The sequence below is a fragment of the Pseudophryne corroboree genome, chromosome 12 (genome assembly GCF_028390025.1).
Source record: "Pseudophryne corroboree isolate aPseCor3 chromosome 12, aPseCor3.hap2, whole genome shotgun sequence".
NCBI classification, from domain to species: domain Eukaryota; kingdom Metazoa; phylum Chordata; class Amphibia; order Anura; family Myobatrachidae; genus Pseudophryne; species Pseudophryne corroboree.
In genome coordinates this window covers 106,157,189-106,172,192 of record NC_086455.1, presented here as the reverse complement: position 1 = coordinate 106,172,192, position 15,004 = coordinate 106,157,189, and the positions used below count along the sequence as shown (strand labels likewise).

The 15,004-nt window shown below is 43.1% G+C and overlaps 1 protein-coding gene across 5 annotated transcripts in view; it reads left to right on the top strand.

The window, feature by feature from the left end:
* Nucleotides 1-15,004, top strand: part of MIPOL1 (mirror-image polydactyly 1) — a 921,515-nt gene that overhangs the window by 872,969 nt on the left and 33,542 nt on the right. For all 5 annotated transcript variants that reach the window (XM_063947849.1, XM_063947848.1, XM_063947845.1 and 2 more), the window contains one exon: nucleotides 12,717-12,947. In XM_063947849.1, the coding sequence (XP_063803919.1) occupies nucleotides 12,717-12,947 (231 nt within the window). The remainder of the gene's footprint in view (nucleotides 1-12,716; nucleotides 12,948-15,004) is intronic.

Genomic DNA, 15,004 nt, shown 5'->3' with positions numbered 1-15,004 from the left:
CATGTCCCCGGCTCACAGGAGGACTGCTCGGGTGCCAGGGAGGGCTGCAATAGGTAAGAGGACACAGAAGGAGGGGTCTTTTCAGACTCCTCTGTAACATCAGGAAACTGTTCGCCATCTCAGGATGGCGAACAGTTTCTCTTTCAAACTCCGAAAAAATGCTTTTCCTGAGTTTGATGAATGCCACAATTTTTACATTCCCTGGGGAATGTAGAAATTATGACAAATTACGGATAATGAATATGCCTCATGATGTCTTGCAAGACCCACTGACTACAGTGTAGACCTTTGAGCTCTCCCTAATTTCTGATAGGAGAAATTGTCATGTGGCATATGAGTGCATTCATTTTCATGGTAGAATTCAGACCTGAAATAGGCCTGAAAATGAAGGTTTGTTTTCAAGTTAGATCTTGGACTTTGGACCGGAGAAGGGTGATATCCTGTTTTGTTTACCACAGTCAGTGATAAGGTAATCAGATTTATGGACGCCCACTCAATGTCCTAGAATCAGGGGCAGTGATAAGGCAGAGATTACCAACACAGGACATTCTGCTCATAGTACAATACTTTAAAATTTCAGTGTTGGATTGCAAAAAAGAAAAAAAAAGAAAAAACACGAAATTGTGCATTATTCTAGTCAGTATGTGTTTGACAAATAAAATTGTTTTTTGAGTTTTTTTTTTTTTTTGTTTTATTCTAAACATTGTTCATTTTGCACAAGTCTGAGCCAAAATACCACATACATGTATTTAAGAGGAGGTCATTACAATTTGCTTAAGGAGAAGCTGGAATGTAAACTACTTTAAGAGTAGCAACATACTGTTATATAAAATGGACATCTGGTGATATTAGATTGTAAAAAAAAAAACAGAATGGAGGAGTCGTGATACACAATTAATACTGCTGTATACTAGAGATGAGCGCCTGAAATTTTTCGGGTTTTGTGTTTTGGTTTTGGGTTCGGTTCCGCGGCCGTGTTTTGGGTTCGAACGCGTTTTGGCAAAACCTCACCGAATTTTTTTTTGTCGGATTCGGGTGTGTTTTGGATTTGGGTGTTTTTTTCAAAAAACACTAAAAAACAGCTTAAATCATAGAATTTGGGGGTCATTTTGATCCCAAAGTATTATTAACCTCAAAAACCATAATTTACACTCATTTTCAGTCTATTCTGAATACCTCACAATATTATTTTTAGTCCTAAAATTTGCACCGAGGTCGCTGTGTGAGTAAGATAAGCGACCCTAGTGGCCGACACAAACACCGGGCCCATCTAGGAGTGGCACTGCAGTGTCACGCAGGATGTCCCTTCCAAAAAACCCTCCCCAAACAGCACATGACGCAAAGAAAAAAAGAGGCGCAATGAGGTAGCTGTGTGAGTAAGATTAGCGACCCTAGTGGCCGACACAAACACCGGGCCCATCTAGGAGTGGCACTGCAGTGTCACGCAGGATGGCCCTTCCAAAAAACCCTCCCCAAACAGCACATGACGCAAAGAAAAAAAGAGGCGCAATGAGGTAGCTGTGTGAGTAAGATTAGCGACCCTAGTGGCCGACACAAACACCGGGCCCATCTAGGAGTGGCACTGCAGTGTCACGCAGGATGGCCCTTCCAAAAAACCCTCCCCAAACAGCACATGACGCAAAGAAAAAAAGAGGCGCAATGAGGTAGCTGTGTGAGTAAGATTAGCGACCCTAGTGGCCGACACAAACACCGGGCCCATCTAGGAGTGGCACTGCAGTGTCACGCAGGATGTCCCTTCCAAAAAACCCTCCCCAAACAGCACATGACGCAAAGAAAAAAAGAGGCTTTTTACTGATATTTGGTGTTTTGGATTTGACATGCTCTGTACTATGACATTGGGCATCGGCCTTGGCAGACGACGTTGCTGGCATTTCATCGTCTCGGCCATGACTAGTGGCAGCAGCTTCAGCACGAGGTGGAAGTGGATCTTGATCTTTCCCTAATTTTGGAACCTCAACATTTTTGTTCTCCATATTTTAATAGGCACAACTAAAAGGCACCTCAGGTAAACAATGGAGATGGATGGATTGGATACTAGTATACAATTATGGACGGGCTGCCGAGTGCCGACACAGAGGTAGCCACAGCCGTGAACTACCGCACTGTACTGTGTCTGCTGCTAATATATAGACTGGTTGATAAAGAGATAGTATACTCGTAACTAGTATGTATGTATAAAGAAAGAAAAAAAAACCACGGTTAGGTGGTATATACAATTATGGACGGGCTGCCGAGTGCCGACACAGAGGTAGCCACAGCCGTGAACTACCGCACTGTACTGTGTCTGCTGCTAATATATAGACTGGTTGATAAAGAGATAGTATACTCGTAACTAGTATGTATGTATAAAGAAAGAAAAAAAAACCACGGTTAGGTGGTATATACAATTATGGACGGGCTGCCGAGTGCCGACACAGAGGTAGCCACAGCCGTGAACTACCGCACTGTACTGTGTCTGCTGCTAATATATAGACTGGTTGATAAAGAGATAGTATACTCGTAACTAGTATGTATGTATAAAGAAAGAAAAAAAAAACACGGTTAGGTGGTATATACAATTATGGACGGGCTGCCGAGTGCCGACACAGAGGTAGCCACAGCCGTGAACTACCGCACTGTACTGTGTCTGCTGCTAATATATAGACTGGTTGATAAAGAGATAGTATACTCGTAACTAGTATGTATGTATAAAGAAAGAAAAAAAAACCACGGTTAGGTGGTATATACAATTATGGACGGGCTGCCGAGTGCCGACACAGAGGTAGCCACAGCCGTGAACTACCGCACTGTACTGTGTCTGCTGCTAATATATAGACTGGTTGATAAAGAGATAGTATACTCGTAACTAGTATGTATGTATAAAGAAAGAAAAAAAAACCACGGTTAGGTGGTATATACAATTATGGACGGGCTGCCGAGTGCCGACACAGAGGTAGCCACAGCCGTGAACTACCGCACTGTACTGTGTCTGCTGCTAATATAGACTGGTTGATAAAGAGATAGTATACTCGTAACTAGTATGTATGTATAAAGAAAGAAAAAAAAACCACGGTTAGGTGGTATATACAATTATGGACGGGCTGCCGAGTGCCGACACAGAGGTAGCCACAGCCGTGAACTACCGCACTGTACTGTGTCTGCTGCTAATATAGACTGGTTGATAAAGAGATAGTATACTCGTAACTAGTATGTATGTATAAAGAAAGAAAAAAAAACCACGGTTAGGTGGTATATACAATTATGGACGGGCTGCCGAGTGCCGACACAGAGGTAGCCACAGCCGTGAACTACCGCACTGTACTGTGTCTGCTGCTAATATATAGACTGGTTGATAAAGAGATAGTATACTACTAATATTATATATACTGGTGGTCAGGTCACTGGTCACTAGTCACACTGGCAGTGGCACTCCTGCAGCAAAAGTGTGCACTGTTTAATTTTAATATAATATTATGTACTCCTGGCTCCTGCTATAACCTATAACTGGCACTGCAGTAGTGCTCCCCAGTCTCCCCCACAATTATAAGCTGTGTGAGCTGAGCAGTCAGACAGATATATAATATATATAGATGATGCAGCACACTGGCCTGAGCCTGAGCAGTGCACACAGATATGGTATGTGACTGACTGAGTCACTGTGTGTATCGCTTTTTTCAGGCAGAGAACGGATATATTAAATAAACTGCACTGTGTGTCTGGTGGTCACTCACTATATAATATATTATGTACTCCTGGCTCCTGCTATAACCTATAACTGGCACTGCAGTAGTGCTCCCCAGTCTCCCCCACAATTATAAGCTGTGTGAGCTGAGCAGTCAGACAGATATATATAATATTATATATAGATAATAGATGATGCAGCACACTGGCCTGAGCCTGAGCAGTGCACACAGATATGGTATGTGACTGAGTCACTGTGTGCTGTGTATCGCTTTTTTCAGGCAGAGAACGGATTATAAATAAAACTGGTGGTCACTGGTCACTATCAGCAAAACTCTGCACTGTACTGAGTACTCCTAATGCTCCCCAAAATTAGTAAAATCAAGTGTCTCTCTAATCTATTCTAAACGGAGAGGACGCCAGCCACGTCCTCTCCCTATCAATCTCAATGCACGTGTGAAAATGGCGGCGACGCGCGGCTCCTTATATAGAATCCGAGTCTCGCGATAGAATCCGAGCCTCGCGAGAATCCGACAGCGTCATGATGACGTTCGGGCGCGCTCGGGTTAACCGAGCAAGGCGGGAAGATCCGAGTCGCTCGGACCCGTGAAAAAAAACATGAAGTTCTGGCGGGTTCGGATTCAGAGAAACCGAACCCGCTCATCTCTACTGTATACTGGGAATAATTTCCTCAAACCTGATAATAAGGTACTGTATATTAGTGAAGTGCTCCCAAGAATGGGGTACAGCATACGTTTTATATCAAGTGAGATTTGGATTCTTATACTGAAGCACACATTGTAGCAGTGAAACAAAATATTACTTTTATTATGTTATATAAAACACTTGCACAAATGAAAGTATTTATTTTTCCCAGATCAGGAACACTATAAAGAATTGTGCCATTTATGACTCATTTTTTTCCAGTCATTTGTTTTTACATTTTTGTCATACTGTTATGAGGGTGGTTCAATAATTAAGGTAACAAAACTTCTCATATGATCAATAGTATGGCCTTGGTACAGATCATTTTTCCACAAAGTCCCCATACAGATGGAGCCATGCCAGTCGTGGCTCTGTCTGTGACTAGGCGGGCGCGCCTATCACCAAGAGTGTCTCCGGTCGGCCAGGCGCTTGTGCCTGTGACAGAGACGCGCCCAATTCACTTGAATAGAGAGCGTTTCCGTCCGCGCACCCGGACAGAGACGCTCAGAATGGGCGCGTCTCTGTGCACTTTCGGCATGAGTAGGCGTACGGATCGCCTAGTTACGCCGGGAGTGCATGCCTGCGATGGACCCGCCTCAGATGGGCGTGGCCCCATCTGTACTTGTCTAAGCATTTGTTCCAGCGTTACAGCAAGGCATTTTTCCCGGAATGGGAAAATCAGTGTCAAACGCCTGAAGCCAGGACATAATGGCTTACTGAACTTCACTATCAGTTGCAAATTGCCTTCCACCCAGGTGCTTCTTCAGTGGTCCAAAGAGATGGAAATCACTCTGACCTCCTGAATCAGACTTTCAGTGTGTCACAAATTGTCATTTGTGTTGGACATGCTTGGCCGGCCGGATTGCTGCTCATCTTGAACGTCTGTCCAACCATTATCACAGGCAGTGTTCCAAACCCAAACCTGTTTCCGTAACAAGACATTGTCACCCTACATCTTGACAAGTTGTCGATGACTTTTCTGTAGATGCAGAAATCTGATCACACTACGCACCTCGATATTTGATCATGAAACCGCCAAATCCGCCATCTTACACCTGATGTTGGGACAGTATGACTGATATGAGGTGGAGTCTAATGGCCATGAGGGGAAGCAGTGGTTTTACCTGCTCTGGCCTGGCAGGAAATTAGAATGAAATAGAGAACACTACACATGTGAGAGGTTTTGTTACCTTACTTACTGAACCACCCATCAGTTAGGGGCCTATTTACCGGTATCTGGATGATAGGTCGACAGTCAATAGGTTCAGGGCCGAAACTAGGAATTTCGTCACCCTGGGCAAGGCAGTGATTTGGCGCCCCCAACCGCCCACGCCAAAAAACCCTGTCAGAATAAAATAATTAGATTATCAAACATTTTGAAAAAAAAGGGGATACTACTGGACAATATTCCCCTATGTGCCACAAATGCCCTACGCGTCACATGCACCTCCAGCAGCGTGTTCAAATACATGCTCCTCTCTGTGTCCCTATACATTGCACTATATTATAACACTTCATCAATGCACTACATTCCCCTATCCACTGCACTACTATACTATATATGCTACACTACATCACTGCACTACATCCCTTTATATGCTACACCACATCAGTGCACTACATGCCCCTATATACTGCAATACATTACTACACTACATACATTACTACACTACATCCCCCTATAAGCTACACCAAATCCACCCATCTGGGAGGCAAAGCAGGGGTTGATACAACTAACTGGGAGCACAGTGCCGACAATAAAGTCTGTCTTTAAACTCACCACAAATCTGCTATAGTGATACTGAAGTGAACCTTTGATTTCTGTAACATCAGTGACTGCACCTGTTAACAAGTATAAGCCTGGGGCAGTGTGTCCTCTCAATGGTGTGTACCCGGCAGCTTGTTATCGGTTGGTGCTGTGCAGGCAGCCGGGATCATAGCCTGCTGAAAAACACAGCACCAACAGCTCGCTTCAATAGCTTTTACGATGCACTGCACGCTAGTTGCAGCACTGCATGGCAAAGAAGAGAGTTTAAGAAAGTAGCCGGCATAGGAGAGATCCCAGGTACTGGAGCTCACCTGCACAGCGTCAGAGCCAGCTCCAGGCAGACAGGTGGGTCAGAGAGACTGCCCCGGGAGCCGTCTGCTGTCTCACAGGAGCAGCACAGCACTGCCAGTTAAAAATAAAAAAAAACCTGCTCCTCTCTAACTCCTCTGACCCTGGGGCGCATGCCCCCTTAGCCCCCCCTAGTTACGGCCCTGATAGGTTGACACCAAATATTCAAGTGATCGACATGACAATGGTTGACACAGCATATGGTCGACATGTGTTTTTCCTTTTTTTTTTTCCTTTTTTCAACTTCTTCATACTTTACCATACACGTGGCTAACATTTGGGACCGGTAACCTTGTCCGAAGCATGGCGAGCGAAGCAGTACACTAATTGGGGTTCCATGTGTTTGAAGGTAAAACTTGGCTCCCAATAAAAATGAAAAACTCAGGTTGACATTTTCAAGTGTCAACCATTTCTGTTTCGACCTTTTCATTGTGTCGACCTTTTTCACATGTCGACCTTGTGTATTTCGACCATGTGGTGTCAACCTAGACACTGTGAGGTTTTGACATTCAACCTATACCATAACCCTATTTACCAAAGTAAATTTGCGGGATAACCGTCGAAACACCTGTTTTGGGTTCTATCCACAAATTGACAGTATCCCGTGCATGTATCTAGGGGAGAGCTCACTACATCAAATATCGGAGATATCTGCTGCGATCCCGCATTTTCAATCACACAAGCAGCCCCTATAGAAACCTATGGGGGCTGCTTTTTTGCAGAATTTACCTATTTCAGAATGCTTTGCATTCTGGAGCTTGGCCACGGTAGTTAACACATTCTCCTGATAGCGTTATCTGTTGTAGCGTATAGGGTACTTTCCACAAAAACTACCAAAGAGGGATTCCTTCACTTCTAACACGCGGAAGGGACATTCTCCTTTTTGGAGCCCGTGTCCCTGCAGGTGTATTTCAATATATCCCAGCGAGCTTCTTATTTTCATGAATAGAAGCTATAAGAAATTAATTTATTGAGTTTAGAAACTGTAATTAATAAGTATGCCCCTTTTAGGTTTTATTTTCCCACTATCGTACTGTGATAAAAGTTATAGTTTATTTGTGTTACTGCTAAAAGTGTGTGCCCCAGAATAAGAGAACCCTAATCTCTCTTGAGATACTAGATTGTTATTAGGTCAGGCAGTGCTCTGGCCCATGACTCTGGTCACCTTAGCCACCATGTGGTCTTGTAAGTGATCCAGGATACTGTCTAAGCATTGAAAAGGCAGGCCTCTACCAAAGTGAGCAATCTGGACAAGCAGCAATTAAGCACATGCATGGTCACCCTTAAGGCCAGTACTCACTGGCCGATGCGGGAGAGATGTGTACTGAGCGAACCGCTCAGCACACATCTCTCCCGCTGCTCAGCACAGCGCGATATGTGCTGAGCATGCGGGGGGGGGGGGGGGGAGACCATGGGGGCGCTCATTTCACCCAGCGGGTGAAATGAGCGACCCGCTAGATTGGCCTGCACGGCAGGCCAATCTAGCACCAGCGATAGCGATGCGCGGGGTTGCGCATCGCTATCGCTGTAGGGGGTACACACGGAGCGATCAGGCTTAAAATCTAAGCAATCTAGTCAGATTGCTTAGATTTTAAGCAGCTCCGTGAGTACCCCCCTTTAATGTGTATGACAGACAGTACTATATGTAAATGATACCACAGTTCCTTAGATGGCCAAGCTTTGGACTTCACACTGTAGCTGAGCTAGACAAGTTTATGACAGGGATCTCCATAATTAAATTGCACATGTAGTGTTTCATAAGGGCTTCAAAAATAACCATTTTTAAGGGTTTTTGAAACAGGATCCATTGAAAGTCACACTAATTCACATACAGCGGGTGATCAGGTCCAAACTGCGCATGCATATGCACCGCAATGCACAGGCGCAAAGCGGATCACCGCTCAGCGATGGGTTTGTGCGACGGATCCGTTTGCACGGGCAATCGCAAGGAGATTGACAGGAAGAAGGCATTTGTGGGTGTCAACTGACCGTTTTCAGGGAGTGTCTGGAAAAACGCAGGCGTGTCCATGCGTTTGCAGGGAGGGTTCCTGACGTCAGTTCCGGCCCTGGTCAGACTGATGTGATTGCAGCGGCTGAGTAAGTCCTGGGCTGCGCAGAGTCTGCACAAAATCTGTTTGTACAGCTCTGCTACACATCCGTACGCACACTTGCACAGCTAAAATACACTCCCCTGTAGGCGGCGACTATCTGATCGCAGCAGTGCAAAAATCACCTGCTGGTGATCAGGTCTCAATTAGGCCCTAATTCAGACTAGATTGCTCTTCTGCATTTTTGCAGAGGGCTGTGGATGTTTTCCAGTCTGTGCGCAGCCCAGGACTTACTCCTACAGTGCGATAGAATCAGGATTTCACGGCTGGAGCTGATGTCACACACCCTCCCAGAAAACGCTTGGGAATGCCTGCGTTTTTCCTGACACTCCCAGAAAACGGCCAGCTACCACCCACAAACGTCCGCATCCTGTCAATCACCTTGCGTACGCCTAGCGATCGAAATTTTTGCACCATTCTGTCGCTGTTTGCCATCGCACCTGCGCATTGCGGTGCATACACATGCGCAGTCATTAGATAATTGCCCGCTGTGCGATTTCGCATAACAGCGATCAGGTCTGAATTCGGTCCTTAGTTGTTTGCAGCTTTGTAAAGGTCTAAATTAATTTCAAAGAACATTGCTCCATTACAAACACCAGCAGTGCCTGCTACATGGACATCTAATAACCAGAGATAGCGACTTCACTGGAAATGAATCTGTGCTGTTACTAACCAATGATAGTGCATTGTAGATACAAACATGCAGTCGCAATATCAGACAATACTGGTCAAGTGGACACTGGGATCTCTGAACAGTAACAAATCACACTTCAAAAGACGAAATAGCACACATCGTTATTAATGTTAATCGATAGTTTACTTATAGCGCTAAACAGTATCTTAATCCACATCTACACCCCATGTTAATCCCCATCTACAATCCAAATCATCCCAGACAAAAAATAAATCAATAGAATGCACAACTCTCTTTCCAAAATAACATTTATTATAAAAATGTGCTCTAAAATAATTGCTCAGTTTCTCACGCTCTTCATCGCCAGCAACGCAGTCTCTTCCCAACAGCCAGGTCTTATCGGATTGGATAGCTTTGTAAACCAATCCGAACAAAGAAGATATTTCCAACCTTTGACCAGGTATTTAATTGGTTGGCAAGGCAGCCAGAGTTCTGAGCTGTATCTAAACAACAACAAAAAAAACTTACACAACTGGTTCGGAACAAAGAATGTATAGGAATGGGCACAATAATACAGAAATTGCAATAAAATGCAATGTCTTGTGGTAAAGAAGAGCCTTGGCCTGTGATGATCATTTTAATGTCCAGTTACCAGAGGCGGATTGGCCATAGGGTCTACAGGGAAGATTCCCGGTGGGCCGGCGCACCCGTGGGGCCTGTTTTGTTTGAGGACATGTGGTCCTATTTATAGACATAATGAATAAGATGCCAAACAATTTTCATGTATGAAAATGACTTTGCCACTTAGCCTGTGATTGCAGATGATCTAGTGTATGCTCTCTCTGCCTGCTTGGCTGACATATAAGAATAGGACTGGGATATGGTTGGTGTAATAAGCAAGAAAATATATCTTTCTAAAGAATTATATAGTTTCCTAAATTCTAAAGGTGTATCATATAATGTGCTCATAACATTTAATTTTATTTCCATTAAACTTTCCCTTGATGCTGGACATCCCCACTATCTGGAAAGTCTTGGGGGGAGGGTGCAGCTGCCATGGCTAGACCTTACACCTCTGGTGCTGCCCAAGTGGGGCCACTAGTACAAATTTTCCCAGGGCCGCTTTTTGTTCCCAATCCGCCCCTGCCAGTTACCATAATGAAAGAAGATGCCCAAACACACTCCCCTTAAACTAATATATAACCAGTACAGCCAGTTGGATATTTAATTATGTTAGAAGATATTTAGTGTAACTTGGTGCAGAAAAAAATAAATAAATAAAATGAGTAGTTGCCACGGACAACACTGTAGCAACCAATCATATTATTTGGCTCTTCTATTGAAGTTTAGAAAATAAAACCAGACATACAGTATTTTGTCACCATTTTGCAGCAAAACAATAAAATGACACCTTATCTTAAGATTCACTAGTGAGACTACTAAAAGTAAGCTGTGCATTTTAACGTTCTCATATTGGGGGTCATTCCAAGTTGATCTCTCGCTGCCGTTTTTCGCAGCATAGCAATCAGGCTAAAAATCGGCTGTTCTGCGCATGGGTATGGGCCGCAGGGCGCACGCGCCAAGTAATTTCACACAAAACTAAGCAATTTTACACAGGGGCGAGCGACGCTTTTCAGTCGCTCTGCTGATCGGTGAGTGATTGACAGGAAGTGGGTGTTTCTGGGCGGAAACTGACCATTTTCCGGGAGTGTGCTAAAAAACGCAGGCGTGTCAGGCTAAAACTCTGTGGCTGAAGAAACGGGGGAATGGCTGGCCGAACGCAGGGCGTGTTTGTGACGTCAAATCAGGAAGTAAACAGTCTGCAGTGATCGCAATCTAGGATTAGGTCTGGAGCTACTCCGAAACTGCAGGAAAAGATTTTCGAGCAATTCTGCTAATCTTTCGTTCGCACTTCTGCTAAGATACACTCCCAGAGGGCGGCGGCTTAGCGTTTGCACTGCTGCTAAAAGCAGCTAGCGAGCGAACAACTCAGAATGAGGGCCATTGTTGGGGACAGCTGATGTCATCATTTTGGATTCATTACAAAACTTGTTTTATTATTATTTATTAATAATAATAATAATAATAATAATAATAATAATTCACCTGTACTGGTAATCATTAAGGGTATCTGAAGTCCAACTGGAATCCTGTGACTTGTATGGAAGCACTCTGCTTACAGGCTCATACTTTTATATGGTCCATAACTCCTTTGTGATTCCTAATATCAATATAATCTATAGGAAGAAGTTGATTATCCCATATAGTAGCCTTACAATCCCTTGGGTGGGTATCCTCATTCATTTGGTGCAATACATTTTCTGCATGGAACGTTTAGTGCATAGCCCAAGAATAATTGCACTTCATTTACATATTTCTTTGATGGAAGGTATTCTTTGTTATCATGAATAATACAATATATTTAGTTGACTAGACTTTCTGTGTCATAAACATTGCGTGTAAATCCTATTAGTCACCTGGAATGCTAGTAACAAATCATGCTGCATGTAATATACAAGAACAAGTGCCATTATCTGTATGTGGGAGGGAGGAAAGTGAGTGACCCACTAGGACAGTAGGCTGGCTGGGATGAAAATATGCAGCCAGTTTATTATTTAACCTGCAGACGTGGACACTGGACTGTGTTGCAATGAGTGAGTGTCTGATTGAGTAACATAAGTTTTAGGTTGAGAAAGACAGCGCAGTATACATTTTATGTGGCCTGGTAGTCCCTCGTGTCCTTATTAGTTACTTTACCTTACAAACTATGTTTTTGTAAACTTGTCTGCTGGTATCTTTGCCAACGGTCTTCCCCTACTGCTCCAATGGCTATATTGTCTAACTGCATTGTAGAGCATAGCAAACTGGTATTATCCAACATATTCTAAAACTAAGTAGGTCACTGTAATGTCTTCCATTTTGTCACTCAAAATGGCAGACAGAGCTCAATCGCAGCTCTGGCCTAAATCATTTCTGTGAGATAAATATTTCTCTTAAAATGTAATTGCCCATTATATGATAATACAATTAACTGTAATAAAAGTTTGGAATAATTTCCTAATCAACTAAGCCTTTTAGCGCTCATCCTACCTAGACCACTAGGTGGCACCATTCTGTTGCTGTGTACAATATTATAAGCAAATAATTGCAATTCAAACAATGGTGCACAGAGCATTTTATACAGTGCAGGTATCCCTGTTTTTATGTTTCACCGACAAATATTATTGATGGGGCCGAAAGGCTTCATAAATAGGTCTTTAAATTAAGGCCTACATTGACAGTGCTGACCCCTGTAGTTCCATGTTGCTGTCCTGACAGCTCTGTCTTTCTATCACACAATGCACACTATGTTGGCCTGTGCAGGATACTGTAATTTATATGTTTTCTTTAACATTCATGGAAAAAAGTAGGAAAGCATTCATAAATATACTAGTAGTTGTTTTTTCTTAATGTTTGTGGTGTTTTTCTCCAGCTTGCACCAGTCCTTGTCTCAAGAAGCAGATCTAAAGGAGCAGTTCTCCAGGGCAATGACCCTATATGATGAAGCTTTGAGAAACCGAGCAGAGCTGCTCAGAATAACTCGGCAGCAGAATGAAGAGTTGGGATTCCAGCTGTACGAAGTGCAGAGCCAGAATACAGAGATGAAGGAATCTGTGCGCAGAGCAACTGCTGGCCAACAGGAGATGGAGGAGAAGGTGCAGAAGTAAGTCCCCGCAGCAACTCTTCTTCTGTTGTTTTCAGCATTCCAAGATCTTTGTGATTAGTGCTTCAGAAGTGAATGTGGCAGACATCGCTGATATGAAGTATCCATGGGCTACACTATAAAATATATTTAAGTTGGGATTACAGATACCTGGAATCAACCCCAGGCCAACAAATGTTTTTTAGTAAAACCACCATCCTAAAAATGACCTTTGAACTCGGGTGACAGTAGTGACACTTAGCCAATATAACTCTCCCTTCAGTAATGTCACTACTGCACTTACATGTCTGGATGTATGCAGCACTTATCGGAATGCTTTTCATAAAAGAATATAATGCTTCTGGGTTGCTTTTTAAACAATAACCCTAATCTCCCCCCTTCCCCCCCCCCCCCTCCCCACCACACACCCCTTCGCACAAGACGTGCAACAAGTCGTTTGTGAGCAGAACATGCACATGGAGACAAAGAGAAGAGCCCCTCCCCTTAGCTGTGCACTCCATACCAGCTGCACTTTCTGCACTTATGGTGAGGAGCCCTTGACATGCACAGTTGACATCCTGCTTGTGACACTGTAGATCCACATTATTGCATTGATCACATCCAGTTTGCTTCAGGTGGACGTTAAAAGCAAACATGAGTTTGTTTTTCTTAAGTGTTCTCATCAATAATTCTGATGATCGTGAAAATAAATGATTAAGAAGATAGATGTCACATATAAAAGGCAAAAGTACCACAATGAAATTAAATCCACAACAATTTAAACCTAAAATGTGATTTTACATTTTGTTCTGTGGAATTCTGTCTTTGAACTTAATGATTATAAAGAAGCTCTGTGGAGAAGGGGGCGGGAGCTAATATGACACTGTTTGCATAATTTCAGCCCCGCCCCCTTCCTACGGACTCACAATTCCTGGTATTATCTTCCCAACCCTCACCTTCCGGGAGAGTTGGGATTGGAATGACCTGTGGCCGGGTATCATTATACTTTACCCCTCCGCTATGTACTAAACTTAACCCACAGCGACACAGGTAGATCTCTCTCCTGTGAGTAAGCCTTCATAGACTTAAAGCAGTTGACACCTATCTGACAATAGTGTAAACTAAATGGGCCAAACTATGGTCGGACCCCTATGTACTTTGCTTTTCAGAGTTTGGTACATGGGGTCAGACCATCGTTCCCATTGATAATAATAAGCCTTCTGCTGGAGATTTTTAGAAATCTCCTGCATTAGGCTATTTGTACATAGCAACAATTCATACAATTATGCAGACACTGCAGTTTCTACATAAATTTATAAAAACAACCACCTTGATAAATAGGCCCATTAGTTATTAGTTCTTTCTCAGCTGGCTAATTACACCCATACCCTAATAGTATGAGTAATAGTGGCAGGAATACGTCTCCTTTAAGTAAATATGTGCAGAACTTAAGAAGAAAAAAAAGAAAGTTAAATTCTGTTTTTATAAAATCCCCTGTCTCCGTCACACAAGTACTCGCTTGCCCATTGACTTAGCTGCCTTTCTTTTCCTAGCAAATGCATTGGATTCCTTCATCGTTTAACACTCAAAGTCGCTTATATATCAAACAGCAGGAGTCCCACTCAAGTTTAAATTGGAATTTATTTTTAAATAAATGAATTTAAAGCAAAAAACTTATATAAGAACTTCAGATACACCAAATTATAATATAATTTCAGGACTATACATGGTTGGTAAGCACGAGATGATCTGCAAAATGTATTGGAACCTATCAATCAAGAAGCACTTGGGAGAATTAAACTAAAATTCAATTAGTGAACAAGCAGTGTGGTGCAGATCCCCAGATTATTACTGGACAGTAAAAGCTGATCAGCAAAATGTAGCCATGAGGTTCTCAATGTTTATAGGTGCAAATATAAGAAAAAAATGACTTTCACCCCTTCTCAATAGTTCAGGATTACTCAGCAATGCAAATCTCTCCAGGGTATTGAAAGCAGTGACAGCACTCAAATGCTCTACAAGTTCCACTGGCCCCTAAAACACACACAGTAAAACAAAGCCCACCCACCGTCAAACTC